The 19,989-nt window shown below is 36.3% G+C and overlaps 1 protein-coding gene across 1 annotated transcript; it reads right to left on the bottom strand.

Annotated features, from left to right (window-relative positions):
- Positions 1 to 465: 465 nt before the first annotated feature.
- LOC150098603 (uncharacterized) lies at positions 466 to 18,783 on the bottom strand. Its single transcript, XM_090405549.1, has 3 exons — positions 18,692 to 18,783; positions 12,725 to 13,053; positions 466 to 1,658 (listed from the first exon to the last, which is right to left on the bottom strand). The coding sequence occupies exons 2-3, from the start codon at positions 13,003 to 13,005 to the stop codon at positions 557 to 559; spliced, it is 1,383 nt and encodes a 460-aa protein (XP_090261675.1). The 5' UTR covers positions 13,006 to 13,053; positions 18,692 to 18,783; the 3' UTR covers positions 466 to 556.
- Between the last annotated feature and the right edge of the window lie 1,206 nt (positions 18,784 to 19,989).

Here is a 19,989-nt window from a genome sequence, read left to right as displayed (position 1 = left end):
GTGGACTAAGTAAGAAAATAAATAAAAATACACAAAATATGTAAATTTGATTAAAAAAAACGACAAAATCCTTTCCTTATGGAATGTAGTAGTGCACTATAATAGGTTTTGTAATATTTCGTGAGTGGCAGTCGTATAAAAAATCCAGAATGGCACATAGCGAATGACAGAGAGGAAGTTGAGTCTAGCAATAGATTGACTGAAAATGCAATTTGAAAGCCATCTGTGGAAGTTGTGTTGCTATGAATACGACTGTGAAGAGTGGATTGTGCTTTGAACGATTTTAATATATGGCTGGTGTGGAAAGGAATCTGCGGATTTTCAATTTCGGTCTGGGTTATTGAGATTATGGGAGAAACAACTGAACTGGGAGGCCCGTGTACGATGTCTCTTAGTTGCGTGTATTTGACTGTATGACGAGTAGACCAACATTTCTGACAGATATACAATCCAGATTCATTCATAGGTGCAATCTTTATTTAATAGACTACAAGTTTTCAAAATGAGTGTGGGGACAGCTCACATAGACGGTCTTTAAATTATTAAGTCCTGAGGATTATGGTTTCCAAAGCAATTGCACGTTGAAATTGTAACCTAAATTAGGAACAATCCAAGTGATGATCGAAATTTGAGCTTTAGTGGTGGCACAGGCAGAAAGTCGGTTTGTCTTGTTCACATTGATTTCATGCCACTTCAGACCATTGCTTTTTTTCTTTACATTAAATTTTAATTTAACATTAAAGCTGCCTTCAGTGCTTGTTTTCAAACGAATAGGTTTACTTAACATAAACTTAATATAAAATATCTGTTTTCCTTCCAATTTCTGAGTTGTTTTCTCCGGTTCCTCTGTTATTCTATGCAGAGTTTTTATTAAAGGGTTATTACCTTCATTGACGATGCATGTCGCCAGATATGTTCCGCAGTTAAACCTTTCTTTGATGAACTCATAATATTCACTATGATCAAAAGAGAACTGAAATCCGGTGATAAACAAATATCCCTCGATTACTTTAATGTCTGCACAGATTTCTGCTTCTATAAATCGATCAGTTGTTTTTTTTTTGGTCTTCTGCTCTGCATCACTTTCGACTTCCTTTAGTTCAAAAGTTTCCATGTCTTTATACAGTCTTTTGTCAGATTCTTTGCAAGACATCACGTGCTTCGGAAGATAATCAGTATCCACAAGACGTTTTTCCTCTTCAGACATTACTAGAAAACGAATGTGACGCATTACAGGAAGCAGTATTGCTTTCAAAAGCTCAACATTTTTAACACCCTTTCTCTTTCTATCATATTTCAGTCCTGCCCACTTGTAAACAGACTTGAAAAGAGCAAATTCCGAAGAGAGATTCAGGGAATTTCTTTTTACTATGAATTCAACAACACTTTGATCAGTTTCCTCGAAATCCTTACTCGTAATAATTTCATTTATTTTCCTATCCACATACAGATGACACTGATAAAGAACATCATCTGATAGTTCAAATTTACTTGCGTAATAAATCATACGACATATGTTACCCTCATTTATTGGAATATCATTAAAACGTCTTATGCACGTATTTATGAGCTCATCGACATCAAATCTTTTAGCACACTGCAGAGTGTCTGCGGTCTCTTCCAATGACATTTCATCTAATAAGTTGGTGTAGAGATACCTGCAAAGATAGTTTTTAAAAATATCATTAGGGTTTTATTTCATTAACTTTTTTCTATATTTAATACACAATAACAGTTAACCCAATTATATAGCAAAACATTACCCTTTTGACAGATACAATCTGTTAGCAACAGCACACCACACCAAAACCTTGCATCTTGAACTATTATTTATACTTCAAGATACAGATCGATTTCCTAATCGAGATACACTACTCGTATCTACCAATAATTATCCGGACACTTTATAGCAATTTAGCACCTTTCATACCAGCAGGCGAATCGTAATATCCGGCATGTCCACCTTTGATTTAATCATATGCTGCACCCTTTAAGGATTTCCACCAATCTGCACAAAACATCAAGTGGGATTTGTCTTCATTCTTCCATCAAAGCAGCACTGAGTTCAACGTCAGACGAGGATGTGCTCCTCTGGACTCTCGGCTCTAATTCATCCAAGGTATTAGATCGGGTTGAGGTCAGTATGCCAGGGCAGTCGTTTAACACGAATCGCTTCACGCCATTCCATAACAACTGCAGCTTTCTGGCCTGGGGCATTACCGTCTTGATAGAAACAAGGTTTCGTACAAAAAACACTCCACAGTGTAGGAAGCATCTGATTATCCAGAATATTATGAATACAGAGACAAATGTAAGAAAGCTAAACACTGTGTAAAACAAGCTAAACAAAGGTCATGAGAAGACTTTGGTAAGAACATAGAAAATAAATACCAAGAAGGTGGCAAAATATTCTGAAAGCTGTTGAAAAAGCTCAGAAATGGAGGAGAGAGTGCTGTAAAAGGAATTAGAGATGATAAAGGTGACATGAAAACTGGATAAAAAGATATCTTTGATGTGTGGAGTAATTACTTTGAAAAACTGCTAAATGAAACAAGCAGTGGTGACGGCACAGTGGTAAAAAACACTGACCAGGCATGTAGTGAGGAATACATATTCATACTTGAAGTAGAAAAAGCCATCAAAGGCTTGAAATGTGGAAAGGCAGCAGGAGTAGATGATATTTGACCAGAAATGCTGAAGTATGGTGGTATAAAAGTCTTACAGTGGCTGCACTGCATAGTTCAGAAAGCCTGGACAGAGGGACGAATTCCCGATGATTGGAGTAGAGCTCTCATAGTACCCATATATAAAAAGGGAAATAAAACTGAATGTGAGAATTACAGAGGTATTTCCCTACTGAGTGTTCCTGGCAAGACCTATGCAAGTATACTTGAGAAACGGTTGAGAAGAATTGTGGATGAAAAGCTTGGTGAAGAACAAGCTGGATTCAGGCCAAATAGAGGCTGTCAGGATCAGATCTTCACTTTACAACAAATAGTTGAGAAAGAATATGAATATAACAGAGATCTGTATTTAAATTTTGTAGATCTGGAAAAGACATATGACAAGGTGCCAAGAGAGAAGCTATTCAATACGCTGCAGTTATATGGTGTGCATGGGGCATTATATCAAGCAATACTTAGTCTTTATTTGAGTTGTAAGTCAGCAGTTAGAATTGAAGGAAGTACAGGAAGATGGTTTAATGTGAAATCTGGTGTCAGACAAGGATGTACATTATCCCCTCTGTTACTTATTGTCTATATTTTGTATGTTATTAAAAACCTGGAAAGTTCCATAACTTCAAATAACAGGGAGTGTGTGGAAAATCATTGGTAGATAGTGTATTTTGTATTTAAAATTGTGGGTGGATGCGCGCTCACGCGTGCGCGCGCGTGTGTGTGCGTACGTGTGTGTGTGTGATAAAAGGAAACTTTTTTTCATTTAACAATGAAGAAATGATTCCTTTTCATCAATTCTTCTTCTTTCTTATCCATCAGATGATGGGTTGAGTTCCCATCTAGTTCTATCTCTGGCCATTTTTCATCTACCTGAAGGTCGATGACTGTGACTTTTAATTCAAAGACTGTAGCGAAGTTCTTTTTGGTCCTTCGCTTGATCATCTTCCTCCAATGATTCCATCGAAGACTATTTTGATAATCTTTGAAAGACATTCTCTGGAGGCGTCCAGCTTAATTTCTGTTTAACAATTATAGCTTTGACAACTTCCTTCTTTATTCAATTCGATTTAATTTAATTAGTGTTTGAGTTGCTCGTTTGTTTGTGTTCGGACCAGCGAGTTTTATTTAGTTTTCTTTAGCATTTCGTTTCTAATTCTCGGATTTTCTGTATTTCTGTAACATGCTTCAGTTCGTCAGATGAATACACTTTACGAGCAGAGACTGTCACACGGAACTGATGGGTAAGATTCTAACAACAAGGTTCAGGTTGGCTGGGAGATAATCTCGTGAAGATCACACGGATCAGATCATTGGTTCTCTCTGTGTTTATTTATGGCTTGGATACTGAACAACATAATTAACAAGCAGAACACATTTTTTGATATGCAAGCCTTGCGAAGGATGCTTCGAGTTTTTCAACTGAGAAAAGAGTCAACCTCAGCAGCGAAGATCAAATGAATGTTGAAATGATTCCCTGCAAGACGCTGGAAAGAAGAATTCTCAGATGTTTCGGATATATCTCAAGAAGAGTTGGAGAGAACATTGAAAAATATTCATTAAGGACAGGATGCCAACTTTCCATGTCTATATAACACTAATCAGGTTATCTTCAAAAAAACCTTATCTGAAAAGGCCTGCTGGTATATATACATATACAGTAATACCCTGACTTACGTGAATGTGGAGTTACGCGGTTTCTTATATGTACGTACTCCCGTCCATCTTCATGCCTCACCACTACTCGTATCTTTCCCACGCCGGCCGCATTCGCCAGAGTCGCACATGCTGTGGACAGGCTCTGACGTGAGTAGATGGGGTCGCAATTTGAACAAGATCAAAATCAAAATAAGATAAAGAATCGTGATGTCATCGGTTCATAAGGAAATGGCGTCATTGCATGTGACGTCATCTGTTTGGAATTTCCCTAGGGCATATGTGTAAGTGACGTGAGTTCTTGTGTTTTGGTTCGCGTATGGAATTATGGGTGACGGTAGAGATAAGGATTCGTGTTGTGATTGCTGGTGCACTTCTGACGAGATCAAGATCAAGATAAGATAAGGAATCCTGACGTGGGTGTGTGTTGTTATGAGATGTAGATAAGTGACGTCATTTGTTAGTTGTAAATAAGTGACGTTGTTGTTTCAAATGGAAAAGGGAGATATATTAGTGAATAAGGAATCGTGTCGTGATTGGTGGGACACTACTGACCAGATCAAGATCAAGATAAGATAAGGAATCGTGACGTCAATGTTTGTTGTTATAGAGTTTGGAATTTCGCTGGGGCCGTCGTCTGTCAGGGACATCACGTGGTGTGTTTGGGTCGCTTATAGAATTGTGCAGCTATTTAGAGATAAGAATCGTGACATTATGTGTTGGGAAATTTCTGGGGAACATACGTCTCTTTGTGATATCACATGGTCTTTTGGTTTGGCTATGGAATTGTGGGCGATGTTTTTGAGATAAGATATCTTGGAATTTTCCCAGGGTGACACACATCCCTCATTGTCGTCATCTTTTGTGCTTGGTTGTCTATAGATGTCTGTACTAATTTTCCAATACATTTTGGGGTATTTCTTTCCTGTTAAAGGGAGAATTCTTAGAGTAGAGTAGAGTCTAGTGGCGACAGTGTATCGAGCTTGTCTGAATAATTTAATTATATACTGGGGTCCCATAAACACACACTTTTTTTCCATAGCTCATCTGCATTTTCTTCTATATTCATATTCTAATTCAAATTCATATTTTTTCATAATTCATCCGAATATTTTGAGTTGATTAAAATTAAGATCTTAAAGTTCAATAAATAAATAAATAAATAAATAAATCGTGTGTGAATTCACAGCGATTTCCAAAGTGATCTTACTTAAACATATATAACACATCATGTTTGTTCTTTTAAGTTTATATCTTTATTTCACAGATATTATTTACAATGCAATATGCAGAAATAGAAATTTACAGATATCACCAATGGTGTTTTTCTTGTCGTAATATTTCTTTGATGAGGCATGTTTGATTGCCTGATTTTGCTACTGCTTCCCAGATGATTATGGCAATTTCCGCGAACATTAATATTAGCAGTACTGCTATAAAAGCAAATATCTGTAACTTTTGCGATGGTCTTGATATTCACTTGGAGAAAAAAAAATCATTAATAGTAATGGAAAAAGTTAGCAGATTACTATAATCCTATACAGTAGTTAGTTTTGGAAGTATCAAAGCTTTACACAAACATACAAATTTGCCACATTAAACCGTGAAAAGTTGGTTATCAACACAACCTACTTATGTGAGACATAAGCCATTAGAAGAAAGTTTAAACGCAATCAAATCAAAGTCCCGACACCTTTACACACTTTTCAATATGGTTTAGCAGATATGTCATCTCATGCAAAAGAGAATGAAGGAGTGTGTTTTCTTCTTGTGTGCATTGCTTGTTTTTCCCGATTTGCGTGGGTTCCAACCCTGAAGAAGAAATCAGCAGACGCTGTTGTTAATGATTTCGAGTCTATTTTTAAAGAAGTGCCAGGGCACAAAGCACATCTGTATTGGGTGAACTAATTTGCAGTGGCTGCAAAAATTTTTAGGTGGACAGACATGGCATTTATCTGTAGAGAAAGTAGTCAAACACAGTCCACAATGATGGAATTTTGAACAAATATTAATTTGTATGTGCAAAATAATATTTGTTCATTGAGATAATATTCAGACATTCATTGCCATAGAAAAATCTATTGCATGACACATAAAAGAAGGTTCAACACACTATGATTGGCGTTTGTGTAACAGTGGATGCATACATTTTTACAGCTATGCATTTACAATTTGATAGAAATGCTATGTTTTCATGCAACAGGGGCAATAATAGCTATTCCCAAACAAAGCTGGCACACTAGGCACAAAATCATAATGAGACATGCTGTATAAAAGTCAGATCTGTTTACTTGCATTTGGCCACTGAAACACCACAGAAAAATCAGCATCTGCCGAAAAAATTACGATTTGGTATTCCAGAGTCAAATGCTTTTGAAAGAGATCTGCTTCTGGAATACCACAAGAAATGAGCGGAACCACTGCAATTTTGTGGAGATTAAAAGCCCTCTTTGTTTGTAATTTTTTACAATCTAACTGCAATAGTCTGTATGTTTGGGCATCATCACTGTTTGCAGAAACACCCAGGACAAGTGCTCGGTCCATGCAAAGATTGTCTTTGTTGGTAATTTCCACAATAGCGTTTTTATTTTCACAAATTCATCCAGACTAAGCAGCGTTCTTCTTTTTACATAATGGTGGTTCTTCTACCACCATTGTTACAGATGTTAATCAGTATGACATGAATAACAAGATCATTTGCCAAAAGAAACTCACGTTTCGATTGGGCGACGGCATAAAAAGCATCAACTAACCTTTGGATAGTTAGTTCAGAAAGCAACATGAATGGTAAGTTAATGTTACTTTCTAAACTGGATGTACTAACCCCCAACCGAACGTAAGAAAAAGTTCCTGAACTAGATAAACGCTGAATGATCTCATTAAGCATATCTTGAAATATTTCAAAAAAGCACTCTGGTGAAAAGCGTTCAAGAGCACGAAATCAAATTTGATACTCCAATTGACGAGTTTGGAACTTGATAGAATTACGTGATCGGGCCACCAAAACAGTATAAATGTCCTTGTAGACTGAGGGTTCAATAGTAGAAGTAGAGATTTTAGTTTCATATCCAAAACTCAATGTAAATTATATAAATTTTGGGGGGAATCGCGACTTCCTTCAGCCACACCGTCGATTGTTATATAAGGATTATCACCACGTCCTGTGCTTTGTTCATTTTCTCCAGCCAAATCCACCTCTACAAAAATGGGGTGATGATTAAAAATATTCCCATCACCATCAACAAAACGAATAACAGATGATCGCTATTAAAAAAATTACTTTCTAGATTTCAGAAATATTGTCTAGAAATAAAAAATCATAATGTGATTTTGCAATTTCGACACTACATCATGATGTTTTTACTTACTATTTTACTAAACATCAGCCCTCGAAACTTTTCCCAAAAATCCTAACATGCCAAAAAATTGCTTTATGGACATTTCACTAATCACAAAACAGTTTGAAGTATTTTCATGAAATGTTACTCATCATAATGTTTTTTGCAATTTCGACACTACCCGATGGTTTCACTAACACAATATTACTAAATAACTACACTCAATATCTTTTCCCAATGAAAAATATATATATATATATACATAGACTGTTCAATAAGTAATAAGACTATATTTATACAGAAAACAGATTACCTTTAATCATCATCATTTACATGGGTTTTTTGAAGTAATACCGTGAGACACAATGCATTTGTCCCAACGTTGCATCCACTTCTTAAACTCATGTGAGAGTCCGTTTTTTGAGAGTTCTTTCAAAACTGCCTCCGCAGCTTTTGCACATGCTTTGTTGCTTTCGAAATGGCAGCTTAGTGGTTTCTTGAGCTGAAAAAACAGCCAGAAATCACACGGTGCGAGATAAGGACTGTATAGAGGGTGAGGTACGATATCTGTGTTGTTCTTCTGCAAAATGTCCACTACACAACCAGCAATATGTGGCCTTGCATTATCGTGGTGCAATAAGAAGCCATTCTTCAGCAATGGACACTTCCTTTTGATGTGCTTGATGATAATTGCTGCTGTGTTGATCATTGTGTCTGTGATCAACGTTGAAGGTCTTCCCTCACATTCAAGATCTTCCACATTTTGCCTTCCTTTCTTAAAAGTTTAATGCCAGTGAAAAACATTTGCCCTCGACATTGCTTCATCATAGAAAGCTTTGTGTGTCATGTTAAAAGTGTCCGATGCTGATGTTTGCAAACACACACAAAATTTAATCACATAATGCTGTTCCAAGGACGATTCCATTTTGAAGACTGGTCGCATATCGTAGGCGTTCTGAAACAAACTTGCGTTTAGTCACTTGACACTCTGGCACATCAGAGTGTCACGTGACTAAATGCCTGTATACGCCATCTATCAACCTCTTTTGTTAATACATACAGCAATATTTCTTTATTCCACAGAAATTAATGTTCTAATGAGTGGTTTCACCACAGTAAAATTAGTCTTATTACTTATTGAACAGCCCATATATATATATATATATATATATATATATGTGTAGAAAGTATTTTACCTTGGGTATAATAAATGTTAAGAATACCAAGTAATTTTTAATCCTGGCGCAAACTTGACTTATATTTGTCTGTTTGCTTACTTGGGAAATGGAGAAAAACCAGGTTTAAAAATTGCTTGGTATTCTTAACATTTATTATACCCAAGGTAAAATACTTTCTACATTTATATCTCCTCCAGAGATTTTTATTTAATAAGGTTAAAACACCTTATGGCAACTTGTTCTGGTAAAATACTTATGAGCTCTGTATTACTAAATCTTCGTATTTCTAGCCTAGCTCCCACTGTTGAGACCTCGATAAAGGTCGAAACCGGTCTGGGTAGTGGCCTCTTGCCTTTAATACAAAACATCATACATCTCCTTCTTAGAGATGTGTTTTGGCATTAAGGTTAAATATTAAGATTAGTGATCGGAGCTTGTTCCACCTTTGCCACGAGTTGTCCTGGTCCTGCACTACCTGTGGGATCAGTTAGACTTGCATCAATTGCAGGCGCAAACTTGACTTTGAGTCTGTTTGCTTACTTGGGAAATGGAGTAAAACCAGGTTTAAAAATTGCTTGGTATTCTTAACATATATATATATATATATAATATAATGAATTATGGGATTTTGCTAAACACAAATCAGATTGAAACTCATGAACATGTTTTTAATTTTCCATTGCAAAAAGCACCTTATAACTTTATAGACAAAAGTCGCTAATGTAGTTACTAAAAATTCAACTAATGTTAAATTTTCAAATGACATTGCTATAAAAATGACATAAAATTAACTTACCTTTTCTCCAGAAAAACTCATTTTGGAACTACAATCTTCTGAATGCATACAAATATTACAAGTACTAGAAAGACAAATGGAAGCAGCGAGCCCGTTAGTCTATTTATAAAAAATCAGAACCAATGGAAAAACCAATAACGATAACATGTGACATTGAATAACATAGTTCTCATCGATCACACGAAGTCGAATTTCAAACCTTTGCTACCCAACACTAGTGTAATCAATTCCTGTATCACATCAAAACAATTAGTCACAACAGAAAGCATGAATAGTACATAATCCTGGGAAAATTTACCATTGAAGAAACTGCAAAACGTCTATGAAAGAAGTGATTCAAATGACTTAGTTACATCATCACATGAGGTCAATTGCAAACCTTTGCTACCTAACACTATTGTAAACATTTAGTCACATCAGAAAACATGTCTAATACAAAACCCTGGGGAAAAGTTTACCTTTGAAGAAACCGCGATATGGCTATGAAAAGAACTATGACTGAACGGATATGAGCCACCCAGTTATCTACAAACAAGTCTAATGAAAATTAACAGTTTTGGAATATTCAGAAAAGCTAGATAGTACCAAGATGTCCCCATTCTGGAAAGAAATGTAACTTAATTATTTTTAACTTAAAAAAATCAATTGATAATTTTATTTCAATAATCACTGCTCATATGTATTGGTAAGTGCAATTCTAATACTGAATAGTTTTTTATGCATTGGTAATATCTGTAAATTCCTATTTCTGCATATTGCATTGTAAATAATATCTGTGAAATAAATATGTAAACTTAAAAGGACAATCAGTGTCGTTGATGTGTTATGTATGTTTAAGTAAGATCACTTTTCAAATCACCGTGAATTTACACACGATTTGTTTATTTATTTATTTATTGAACTTTAAGATCTTAATTAGACAAATCAAAATATTTGGATGAATTATGAAAAAATATGAATTTGAATTAGAATATGAATATAGAAGAAAATACGGATGAGCTATGGAAAAAAGTGTGTGTTTATGGGACACCAGCATGTAATTAAATTATTCAGACAAACTCGATACACTGTCGCCACTAGACTCTACTCTACTCTGAGAATTTCCCCTTTAACAGGAAAGAAATACCCCAACATGTATTGGAAAATTAGTACAGCCATCTACAGAAGAAAACAAAATGTATGTTTGAGTGATATTAACATATAATTAAACTAGGAGTTCCCACCCTTTAACAGGAAAGAAATACCCCAAAATGTATTGGAAAATTAGTACAGCCATCTATAGACAAAACATGATGACAAGCACAAAACATGATGACAATGAGGGATGTGTGTCACCCTGGGAAAATTCCAAGATATCTCAAAAACATCGCCCACAATTCCATAGCCAAACCAAAACACCATGTGATATCACAGAAAGACATATGTTCCCCAGAAATTTCCAAACACATAGCGTCACGATTCTTATCTCTAAATATCACCCACAATGCTTTATCTCAAAAACACCGCCCACAAGTCCATAGCCAAACCAAAACACCATGTGATATCACAGAGACATATGTTCCCCAGACATTTCCAAACACATAACGTCACGATACTTATCTCAAAATATCACCCACAATGCTCTAAGTGAACCAAATACACCACATGGTGTCCCTGAGAAACGAGGCCCCAGCAAAATTCCAAATTCTATAATAACAAACATTGATGTCACGATTCCATATCTTATCTTGATCTTGATTTGGTCAGAAGTGTCCCACCAATCACGACACGATTCCTTATACACTAATATATCTCCCTTTTCCATTCAAAACAACAATGTCACTTATTTACAACTAACAAATGACGTCACTTATTTACAACTAACAAATGATGTCACTTATCTACATCTCATAACAACACACACACCCACGTCAGGATTCCTTATCTTATCTTGGTCTTGATATTGTCAGAAGTGCACCACCAATCACAACACAAATCCTTATCTTACCATCACCCATAATTCCATACGCGAACCAAAACACAAGAACTCACGTCACTGATACATATGCCCCAGGGAAATTCCAAACACATGACGTCACACACAATGATGTCATCTCCTTATCAACCAATGACGTCACGATTTCTTATCTTATCTTGATCTTGTTCAAAGTGCCACCCCTTCTACTGACGTGTTTCGCGCGGTCTCCATTCATACGCGATGTTTATAGTCTACAAACTTTGCCATTGTTTATTATGTTCTTGATAAAAATTTTATCACATAAAAAATAATAATGTCGTCCAAAAGAAGCAAGTCCGATTCTTCTACAGTTAGCAAGAAAAGAAAAACATTGACTTTGGAAACGAAACTCAACATTATTAAGGATTTTGAAGACAGTAATGCTTGGTGGAAATGTAGCTGGTGATTGCAAGTTAAAATCTCTCTTAATTTATCGCTCTGAAAATCCAAGAGCTCTAAAAATAAATCTAAAACTGGCTTGTCAGTGATTTGGAAGTCAAATTCTAAAGCTTGGGTGACAGCTTCTATTTTTAAAGACTGGTTTGGTCACCACTTCATACCAGAAGTTGAACGTTATTGCCAGTTTAAAAAAATCCGTCTAAAGTTATGCTCATTATTGATAATTCACCTGGGCACCCTCCTGCAACTTTAATTGATTTTGATTCCCTTGTAAAAGTTGTTTTCTTGCCTCCAAATACAGCCAGCTTACTTCAACCGATGGACCAAGGAGTTATCAAAGCATTTAAAGCGTACTACACACGTCGTTCTTTTGCAAGTCTGAATGAAGCTATGAGGCAAAATGAGCAACTGTCTGTTAAAGAGTTTTGGAAACTGTTTAATGATTTAGATGCTGTAAGGATAATCGGAGATTCTTGGGGTGAAATTTCCCAAAAAAATTTGGTGTTTGTAAAAACCTTTGTCCATCCTTTTTTAAATGCGACACGCACGGAAATGTTGCCAGAAACTGATCAAGTTGCTGAGGCAATATAAGGAATTTTCATAGTCTGAACTATAAAGAAAAGATTAATCCCTTTTCGCAGCATTATGTATTACGTTAATATGAACAGAATGCTTTAATCACTTACCTCTTCATGATTGTGAATCCTCTCACTGACAGATTGGGATTTTCCATAGTCCGACGATTTTCCTCACACAGCTTTTGATAGAAGGTTGAGCTTCTGTTTGCTAATATACACTTGTGGGCTTTGATTGGCTTCTTATCAGGACCCACCAAGAAGGTAACATCAGCGGTTTTTTCGTCTGCCATAAGTCGTTCCATATGTCTTTCCAATGTATCTTCTATCTTCATTTTCTTGTTACTGTAATCTACAGCGTTTTCCATCGAACCCGAAAGAGACGTAAGCATATCAGGTTCGGTAAAAACACTTGAGTGGATATTTAAAACCTGGTGGGGCTGCAAAACAAGCTGTATTAATAGATGTTTCAAATACAACCAATTAGTGAATTCAATGAAAATAATTCAAACAACAACCTAAATATAGTAAAGGACGTTGCCAAGCAAGCAAGACAGCTGAATTCCTGAAGACAAACAAATGACAGCGATCTTACAACACACTGAGATGGATTTCGAATGTACGTTGGTTGAAACGCCATCCATGTAAACAGCGATAAAGAAGAAAACTATTCAGGTGAGTTATCATGGTCTACTAAATTCATCAATTTCATTTTTCAGCCATTTTGAACTATTCCTTATATACCGTATTTGCCGGCGTATAAGACGCGCCGACGTATAGGACGCGTCCCCCTTTTTTGTACACATTTTGTAGGAAAAAAACATTATCACTCAGTATTATAAAGAATTTACAGTATTTCAAATATAAAGTAATAAGTAGATCTACTTTCAACAAATACCTAATCTAACTAGGAACGAGTATGCTCCTTTTAATCTTCTTCGTCAAAACCCAGAAATACATCTCCAGAGCTAAATGAAGAGACACTTGAAATCTCTTCTAAATCAGAATCTGAGTCCTCATACAACAAATTGTCCTCTGTACCGTCCAGTGCGTTACTAATTCCACACTTCTTAAATGATTCAACTAGCGTCTCAGTTTTCACAGCATCCCATGAAGATCTGACTCACTCACAAACTTGTGAAATGCTAGGCCTCTTCCTTCTTCCTGATGGCATAATCTCAAAATCTGAAGACTGCATCCAGCTGTGCCACTTCTCTGTCGTAAATAAAATCCTTAAATGGTTTATTAATATAGACATCTAAAGTTTGAAGCTGACTAGTGAGACCTCCTGGAATTACAGCTAACTGAGTTTTCAATTCCTTGAGTTTATTTGCAACATCGTCTGTTGTGTGAGAACGAAACTGATCCGATACTAGCATGGCAGGCTTCTTCAACAGTCCACCAGGGTGCATAGACCAGATTTTATCTATCCATAACATCATTCATTCCATTCATCCAGCATTTTGCGTGAGCATGTAAAAACATTCCTTTAAGCAGTTTTTCTTTGGGTAGCGTCTTCCTTTTAAAAATCAAAAGTGGCAGCAAATTTGTCCCATCAGCGCAGCAGGATAAAACAACCGTGTAATGAGTATTTTCGTGCCCCCAAGTTTTAACAGTAACACTTTTAGTGCCCTTGGATTCAACAGTTTTCTTTGAGGGCGCATCAAAAGACAGTGGAACCTCGTTCATGTTTCCTATTTGCGCAAGTTCAAAATTTTCTCGTTTCCGTGCGTTAATAACGAATCGATGAAATTCAATAATTTTTTCTTCATATTCAGCTGGCATCTTTTGTAATATTTTTGTTTTAGTCCGCATACATAGCTGTTTCTCTTCATGAATCTTGAACACCATGATGTTGGTCCAGTAAAGTTGGCGATCCCTCTGTTAGTGGCTATCGCTTTTGCTTGTTGAATAATCATTTTTGTAGACACTGAAAGTCCCGCTTTTCTGTGGTCTAAAATCCAAGTATCCAGTTCTGCCTGAAGTTCTGGCCATTTTGCAGTTGCACTTCGCAGGTTATGTTTACTGTGAGTTGCTTTTTTTAAATCCTCTTCCTGATTCCGACAAATTCTTATCATTTTCTCAGTTGAGGTGGTCCGAAATCCTCTCTGCAGCCCTGTTTCTATGTTCTTAGCATCCGCAATCAACCGTAGCTTGTATGCAATATAACAATGCCGACGTTTTTCAGCCAAAATTTGCCAAGAAATTTAGAGAAAATTTAACGGCAGAAATTTATCACCGTTCACAACTGCAACAACAATTGGAAAGTTTAAAAGAACAGGACACAGTTGTGATCGTCGATGACAGCGCATGCGCATCCATTGAACTCTACGTCAGTGTTTCTCAAAGTGGGGTACGCATACCCCCTGGAGTACGTGAAAGGTCTTCAGGGGGGGGGCATGGCAATTTTTGGCTATGCATCATTAAAGCATACAATAAAATTCAATGTATCCATGAAATTCGAGTTCGTCAAACGTTCTGAATAAGGTACAGAGACGTCTGCAGGCTGTGCAATATGTTTCTCAACAAACAGTGCAATTAGAGACAACTGGGATAACAACGGCACTAACTAATCAATCACATCTCCCCTCCAACAGAAATTGCTGTATAGACTCAAGCAAAACCGCATGCTGCCGGCCAAACATATGGTTTTGTTTGAGTGAACGTGTTAAAACGAAGAAATATACAGTGAATGTGTTTCAGATATTATATAAGGAATTCGGTTGAAGAGAATGAGCATTTCAACTCAACTGTCGGCTTTGTCTTTGTCATTTAGTAGCACGATCTTTTGTTAATACCGCACCAATCATATGAACGCGGATGTCTGAAGTTGGAGAAACATTGCTCTACATAACTGGAATGCTCTCACACACACCGGAAAGAAGCAATAAAGACATCGCGTAACTCGGAACAGAAAACTTTTACGGAAATGAAATTAATAAAAAACTGAGTATCGGCAAATAAGACGCACCCTGTTTTTCAGACCTATTTTCAAAAAAAAAAAAGTGCGTCTTATACGCAGGAAAATACGGTAGTTTCAAATCGTTTTCCTTATTGGTGACCTGGACGTGTACAAGCATTACGAGTAGCTGCGATATTTAGGGAAATATAGACTGCCAAACTAAATAAGATGTAGTGCAAAATATAAATCTTAAGCAAAGGAATAACTAGCACATAAGTGGAATTGGTATAGTTCGCCCACCGATTTGAGGTCCCTCGAAACTACTGCGCATGTCAGAAAAAGGAGAATCCATTCCGATAATAGGGTAATCAGTCTATCTTCTGGGATGTAATAATAAACAAACTCAGTTTGTTTATTATTACAGGTCGGAAAATTTAGTTTTTCTTTTACGAACATTGTAGTTTTTAAAGTAACTATTTTGTTTGTATAACAGTTGGAAAAATGTACGTAGAGTGTTAATACGTGCAAATACTGCGTTCTACATAAAACAATGTCACTTCGCTCCATGATAAGTTTCCTTTTATTCTGGGACTTTTTAAAACAAAATCCGATTTCATGAAGTATTTTCCTTAAAGTTTCTCTTTTCCAAGGAAAATTAATTTTTTCTTAAGCACAGGAATCAATTTCGGAACAGTTGGCACTCTTTTCTCGAATACGTAAAATTCGTGAATAGTTCTTATAACGTCTACATCAAAATCATTCAAAGCTACGGTTTCGATGGTTTTCTTTCTCTGGCGCTTTTTTTTTTTTTTTTTTTTTTTAGGAGATTTAAATTTTGGCTTACCTTCACCTTTTGATTCCCTACGAATTCTTTTAACAGTCGATCCCGATACGCCCGCAATTGCACTTGCACGTTTTATGACTTGAGAAAGGGGAACAAGAAGACGGCCTTCTGACGATTCTTTTTCGCAGAATGTCAGCACATTATTCAATATTCCTTTGCAAGAGCTACTGAAACGTTTAACAACAGAACTTGTTGACTGTACTGGATCCATCATACAAATTAATAATAAAAAAATAATGCAAAAAGAGAACAACAAAAATCAAACTAGTACTAGTACAGCGACAGACAAGAAAGCACGTGATTTCGCATGTTGGCGACCAATTCGTACATCCTTCATTTCTTTCTCCCCTTCAGCATGAATCGACTATTCTTGGCACAAAGCCAACAAGGGATCTAGAAATGGTGGGTGAACTATAGGACAGATATGATACCCCATTGTAATAACGATACAAAACTTCAGATAGTACAAGATTTATTTACTTATATTTCGAGTTCTCTAAATGTCGGCCATCGAGGATTAAGCAGCACAAATTCAAACAGCTAAAATCAGTAAGGAAGATATTTAAACTTATTTAGTTACATATCATTATTGTTGATAAATAAACAATTCAAACTTGAAAGCAGTCCTCTTGTGAATTTATACTCCTCCATAATTTCTTTAAGTTAAGAAAATACCGCTGGTGGAATCTTTCTTTGATATTGCTTTCACCATTACATACCGTTCGATCTAAAGCTTCAGAACGGCATCTGAAGAAATAAAAACTTAATCGAGATAGATTTTGGAAGTACGGGGAACCTATGTCCATACGAGCGTTGTTCTTTGCCAAAATCTATCAAACACACAACGCAGTATACAACCACACAAGTCGTGGTGAACAAACCAATGCCTTTAAATACCACCAGTCTTCCCAAAACAAATAATTATTTCAAATAAACAACCAAGCAACGAATCTTTAATTGTGATACTAAAACTTTTTCGTATTCTCCCGACTCTTTCGTGACCCTCCCCTGCTTTATTCATCACTGTCATCGTTATCAAGCTTTGCACATAAGCTAAACGTCCATACCTTGGATTATCCTTCAGACTCTCGTCCTCTTTCATCCATCTGATTATCTCACAAATCTGATCTCATAGCATTTTACAATCGTATATCAAGCCTCTTAATCTCACCGTACACTCTAAATCCTAGAACCAGAAACCAAAGATTCATTTTCTTTAGAGAACACTATATCTAAATTGAAAGTTTGTGAAACTGTTGAATCAGCATTGGCGGCAATGATTGGACATATAGTTGATACCATCTTCCTCTTTAATCTCTCTTTTACAGGATTTGAAACCACAACCAGCGGATAATGACGATCTCCTGCACGTCTTTCTCGATATAAAAATGTGATTCCTTCAAAATATCAGTGTCCTTAGGATGCAATTCTGACTGAGGATGCTGGTTGGACATCAACATTCATTGGTAACTGTAGGTGTCCAAGTTAACTGAAATTACAGATATTTCATATGTGTTGCTATCTATCATTTGTCAGATGATGTCTTGATGTGTTAAATGATGCGTTGATAGTTCTTCAAGAATTAGCAACAGACGATAACAGAGACCTAAAGATGACATCCTATGACAGGACCTGAGAAGAGAGGTCTGACCTCAATGACAAAGGCGGTACAGAAACGAATGAGAGGAATGAGTGTCCATCTTTAAATTAATTCTGACTGATAGCTGGTTCAATATTCATAGGAATAGTTAAGTTACTAGTTGACTAGAGTTAATTTAGGACCAAGGAACATACTGTCCAAAAAGACTAGAAAACAATCTTCAGCAATAGGTTATCATGCTTTTAAAAAAAAAAAAAATTTCACTCATTGGAGGTCGTATATGCAGCGCTTTACTCAGGCCTCAACTGCTCCTTACCAAAATCCTCAAAAACGTCTGCTGAGCCCCACCCTACCATTTACTGTCTACGCTTCATTCATTAATAGTCGTCGTTTAATTTTTATGTACATGAATGAACAACGAGGCATTTTATGCTACGTACAAAATATGCAACATAAAATGCAGCACAGTCTTTTTTTCAGGCGAACATCACTAACTGATTCCCGTCAGGATCAAGTAAGGAATATCGTAATCTCAGCTTAAGGATACAGACATGTCAGTACGAAAAAAATGACGTTGTACCATTGACAGCGACGAATGGAAACTGTTATGATTTGCATTTACGTTTAACAGTAATAAGAAAATTAACGCTTTCTCATAGATAATTATCAAAGTTTAGCTTCGAAACATTAAGAAGCACAAACAGGAAAGTTACAAATGAACGTTACACTTACCTACTATCGTTTATATGCTCAAACACACTCTGTCCTACTGAATTCTAGATGTAATTACACGATAAAGAGCCAACGCGATGCTTATAGATGGCGTCATATGCGAAGAGGAAACTTTCTTGACGCATGTGCAGTAGTTGAACTAATAAATGAGAAAACGAGAAGGTGCAGTAAACGGATTAGATTATTATTATTATTATTATTATTATTATTATTATTATTATTATTATTATTATTATTATTATTATTATTATTATTATTATTATTATTAAACCTCCATGGAGCAACACCTTATAAGCGCCTTAAATGTGTTCATTGTCTCTATGCTCACCACACACTCTCGGGCAATGTACTCCAATCACTCACCACTTTCCATGCAAAAACACTTCACGCACTCCATATACAGCTTCTAGGGATGACCCTGAAGCTGTATATGGAGCACTGATTGCCTGGTATCAATAAGCGTGTATGAAATAGTCTCACAATTTAAACATTTTTAAGGTGGTTAATTTCAAATTAGTAAGTAAATTTTAGTTGTGTCATGTACCGTATGAGCTGCCCTGTAAGGTGATATAACTGATAATTCTGTGCCTCTAATAGTGTCCTAGCAGTGTATGAAAAAATATATCGAAACCCGAGGACAGCCAACAGCCGCCATAACCTTCTGACCAACGTACAAGTTAAGTAGCACAAAAAGCTGAAGGATGAACATATTGCTATCTTAAGAAATGGCAGTACGCTGCAAAGCATGCGAGGAAATTGCCGCTGATAATAAGACTATTATAAAGTACGTAAACTCTAACCGTAAAGCAACTATCATTTTTACTACTCAGGACTGAGTGAAAGTCAGTACAAAAAATAATCAAAAGACAGAAAGCAGAACTGGAAATGCATTCCATGCTAATTTAGGGAGCAGCCAAGCTCACAGCGGTCAAGTCCTTGATGCGTTCCCGTGCTGACCAGGGTTCGCAGGCAAATGAGTCCCTCAGCCCTGACACCACTGCAGCAATGTCCATTGCCAATTTAACGAGTGTAACTGCGACTCAAAGAAGGAGGTAAGTGAACTTCTGCTGAATATACATCTGCCAAAATAGACGAGTTTTTATACAAAATAGTTGGGCTAACAGAAGAAATCAAAGCACTTGAAACTAAAAATACAAAACTGGAAAATTATAATTTACAGTTCCGCGGAAACAGCTGAGAATGTTAACATTTACTTAGAGAACTGCAATTACTACATAATAGCTATTTATAGATCTCACTCTTCTACGCCTTACGATTTTACACAAGAACTGGACACC

Source organism: Typopeltis vanoorti, chromosome 15 (genome assembly GCF_054136105.1).
Source record: "Typopeltis vanoorti isolate ZY-2024b chromosome 15, IOZ_Tvanoo_1.0, whole genome shotgun sequence".
Lineage (NCBI taxonomy): Eukaryota > Metazoa > Arthropoda > Arachnida > Uropygi > Thelyphonidae > Typopeltis > Typopeltis vanoorti.
Note: the sequence above shows the minus strand (reverse complement) of the source record. Positions and strands in the feature narration are given on the sequence as shown.

Coding starts and splice junctions, on each gene's coding strand:
- LOC150098603 (XM_090405549.1), bottom strand. CDS start 13,005: ATGCTTACGTCTCTTTCGGGTTCGATGGAAAACGCTGTAGATTACAGT. Junction 1,659..12,724: donor GGATTCACAATCATGAAGAG/GTAAGTGATTAA, acceptor CTATCTTTGCAG/GTATCTCTACACCAACTTAT.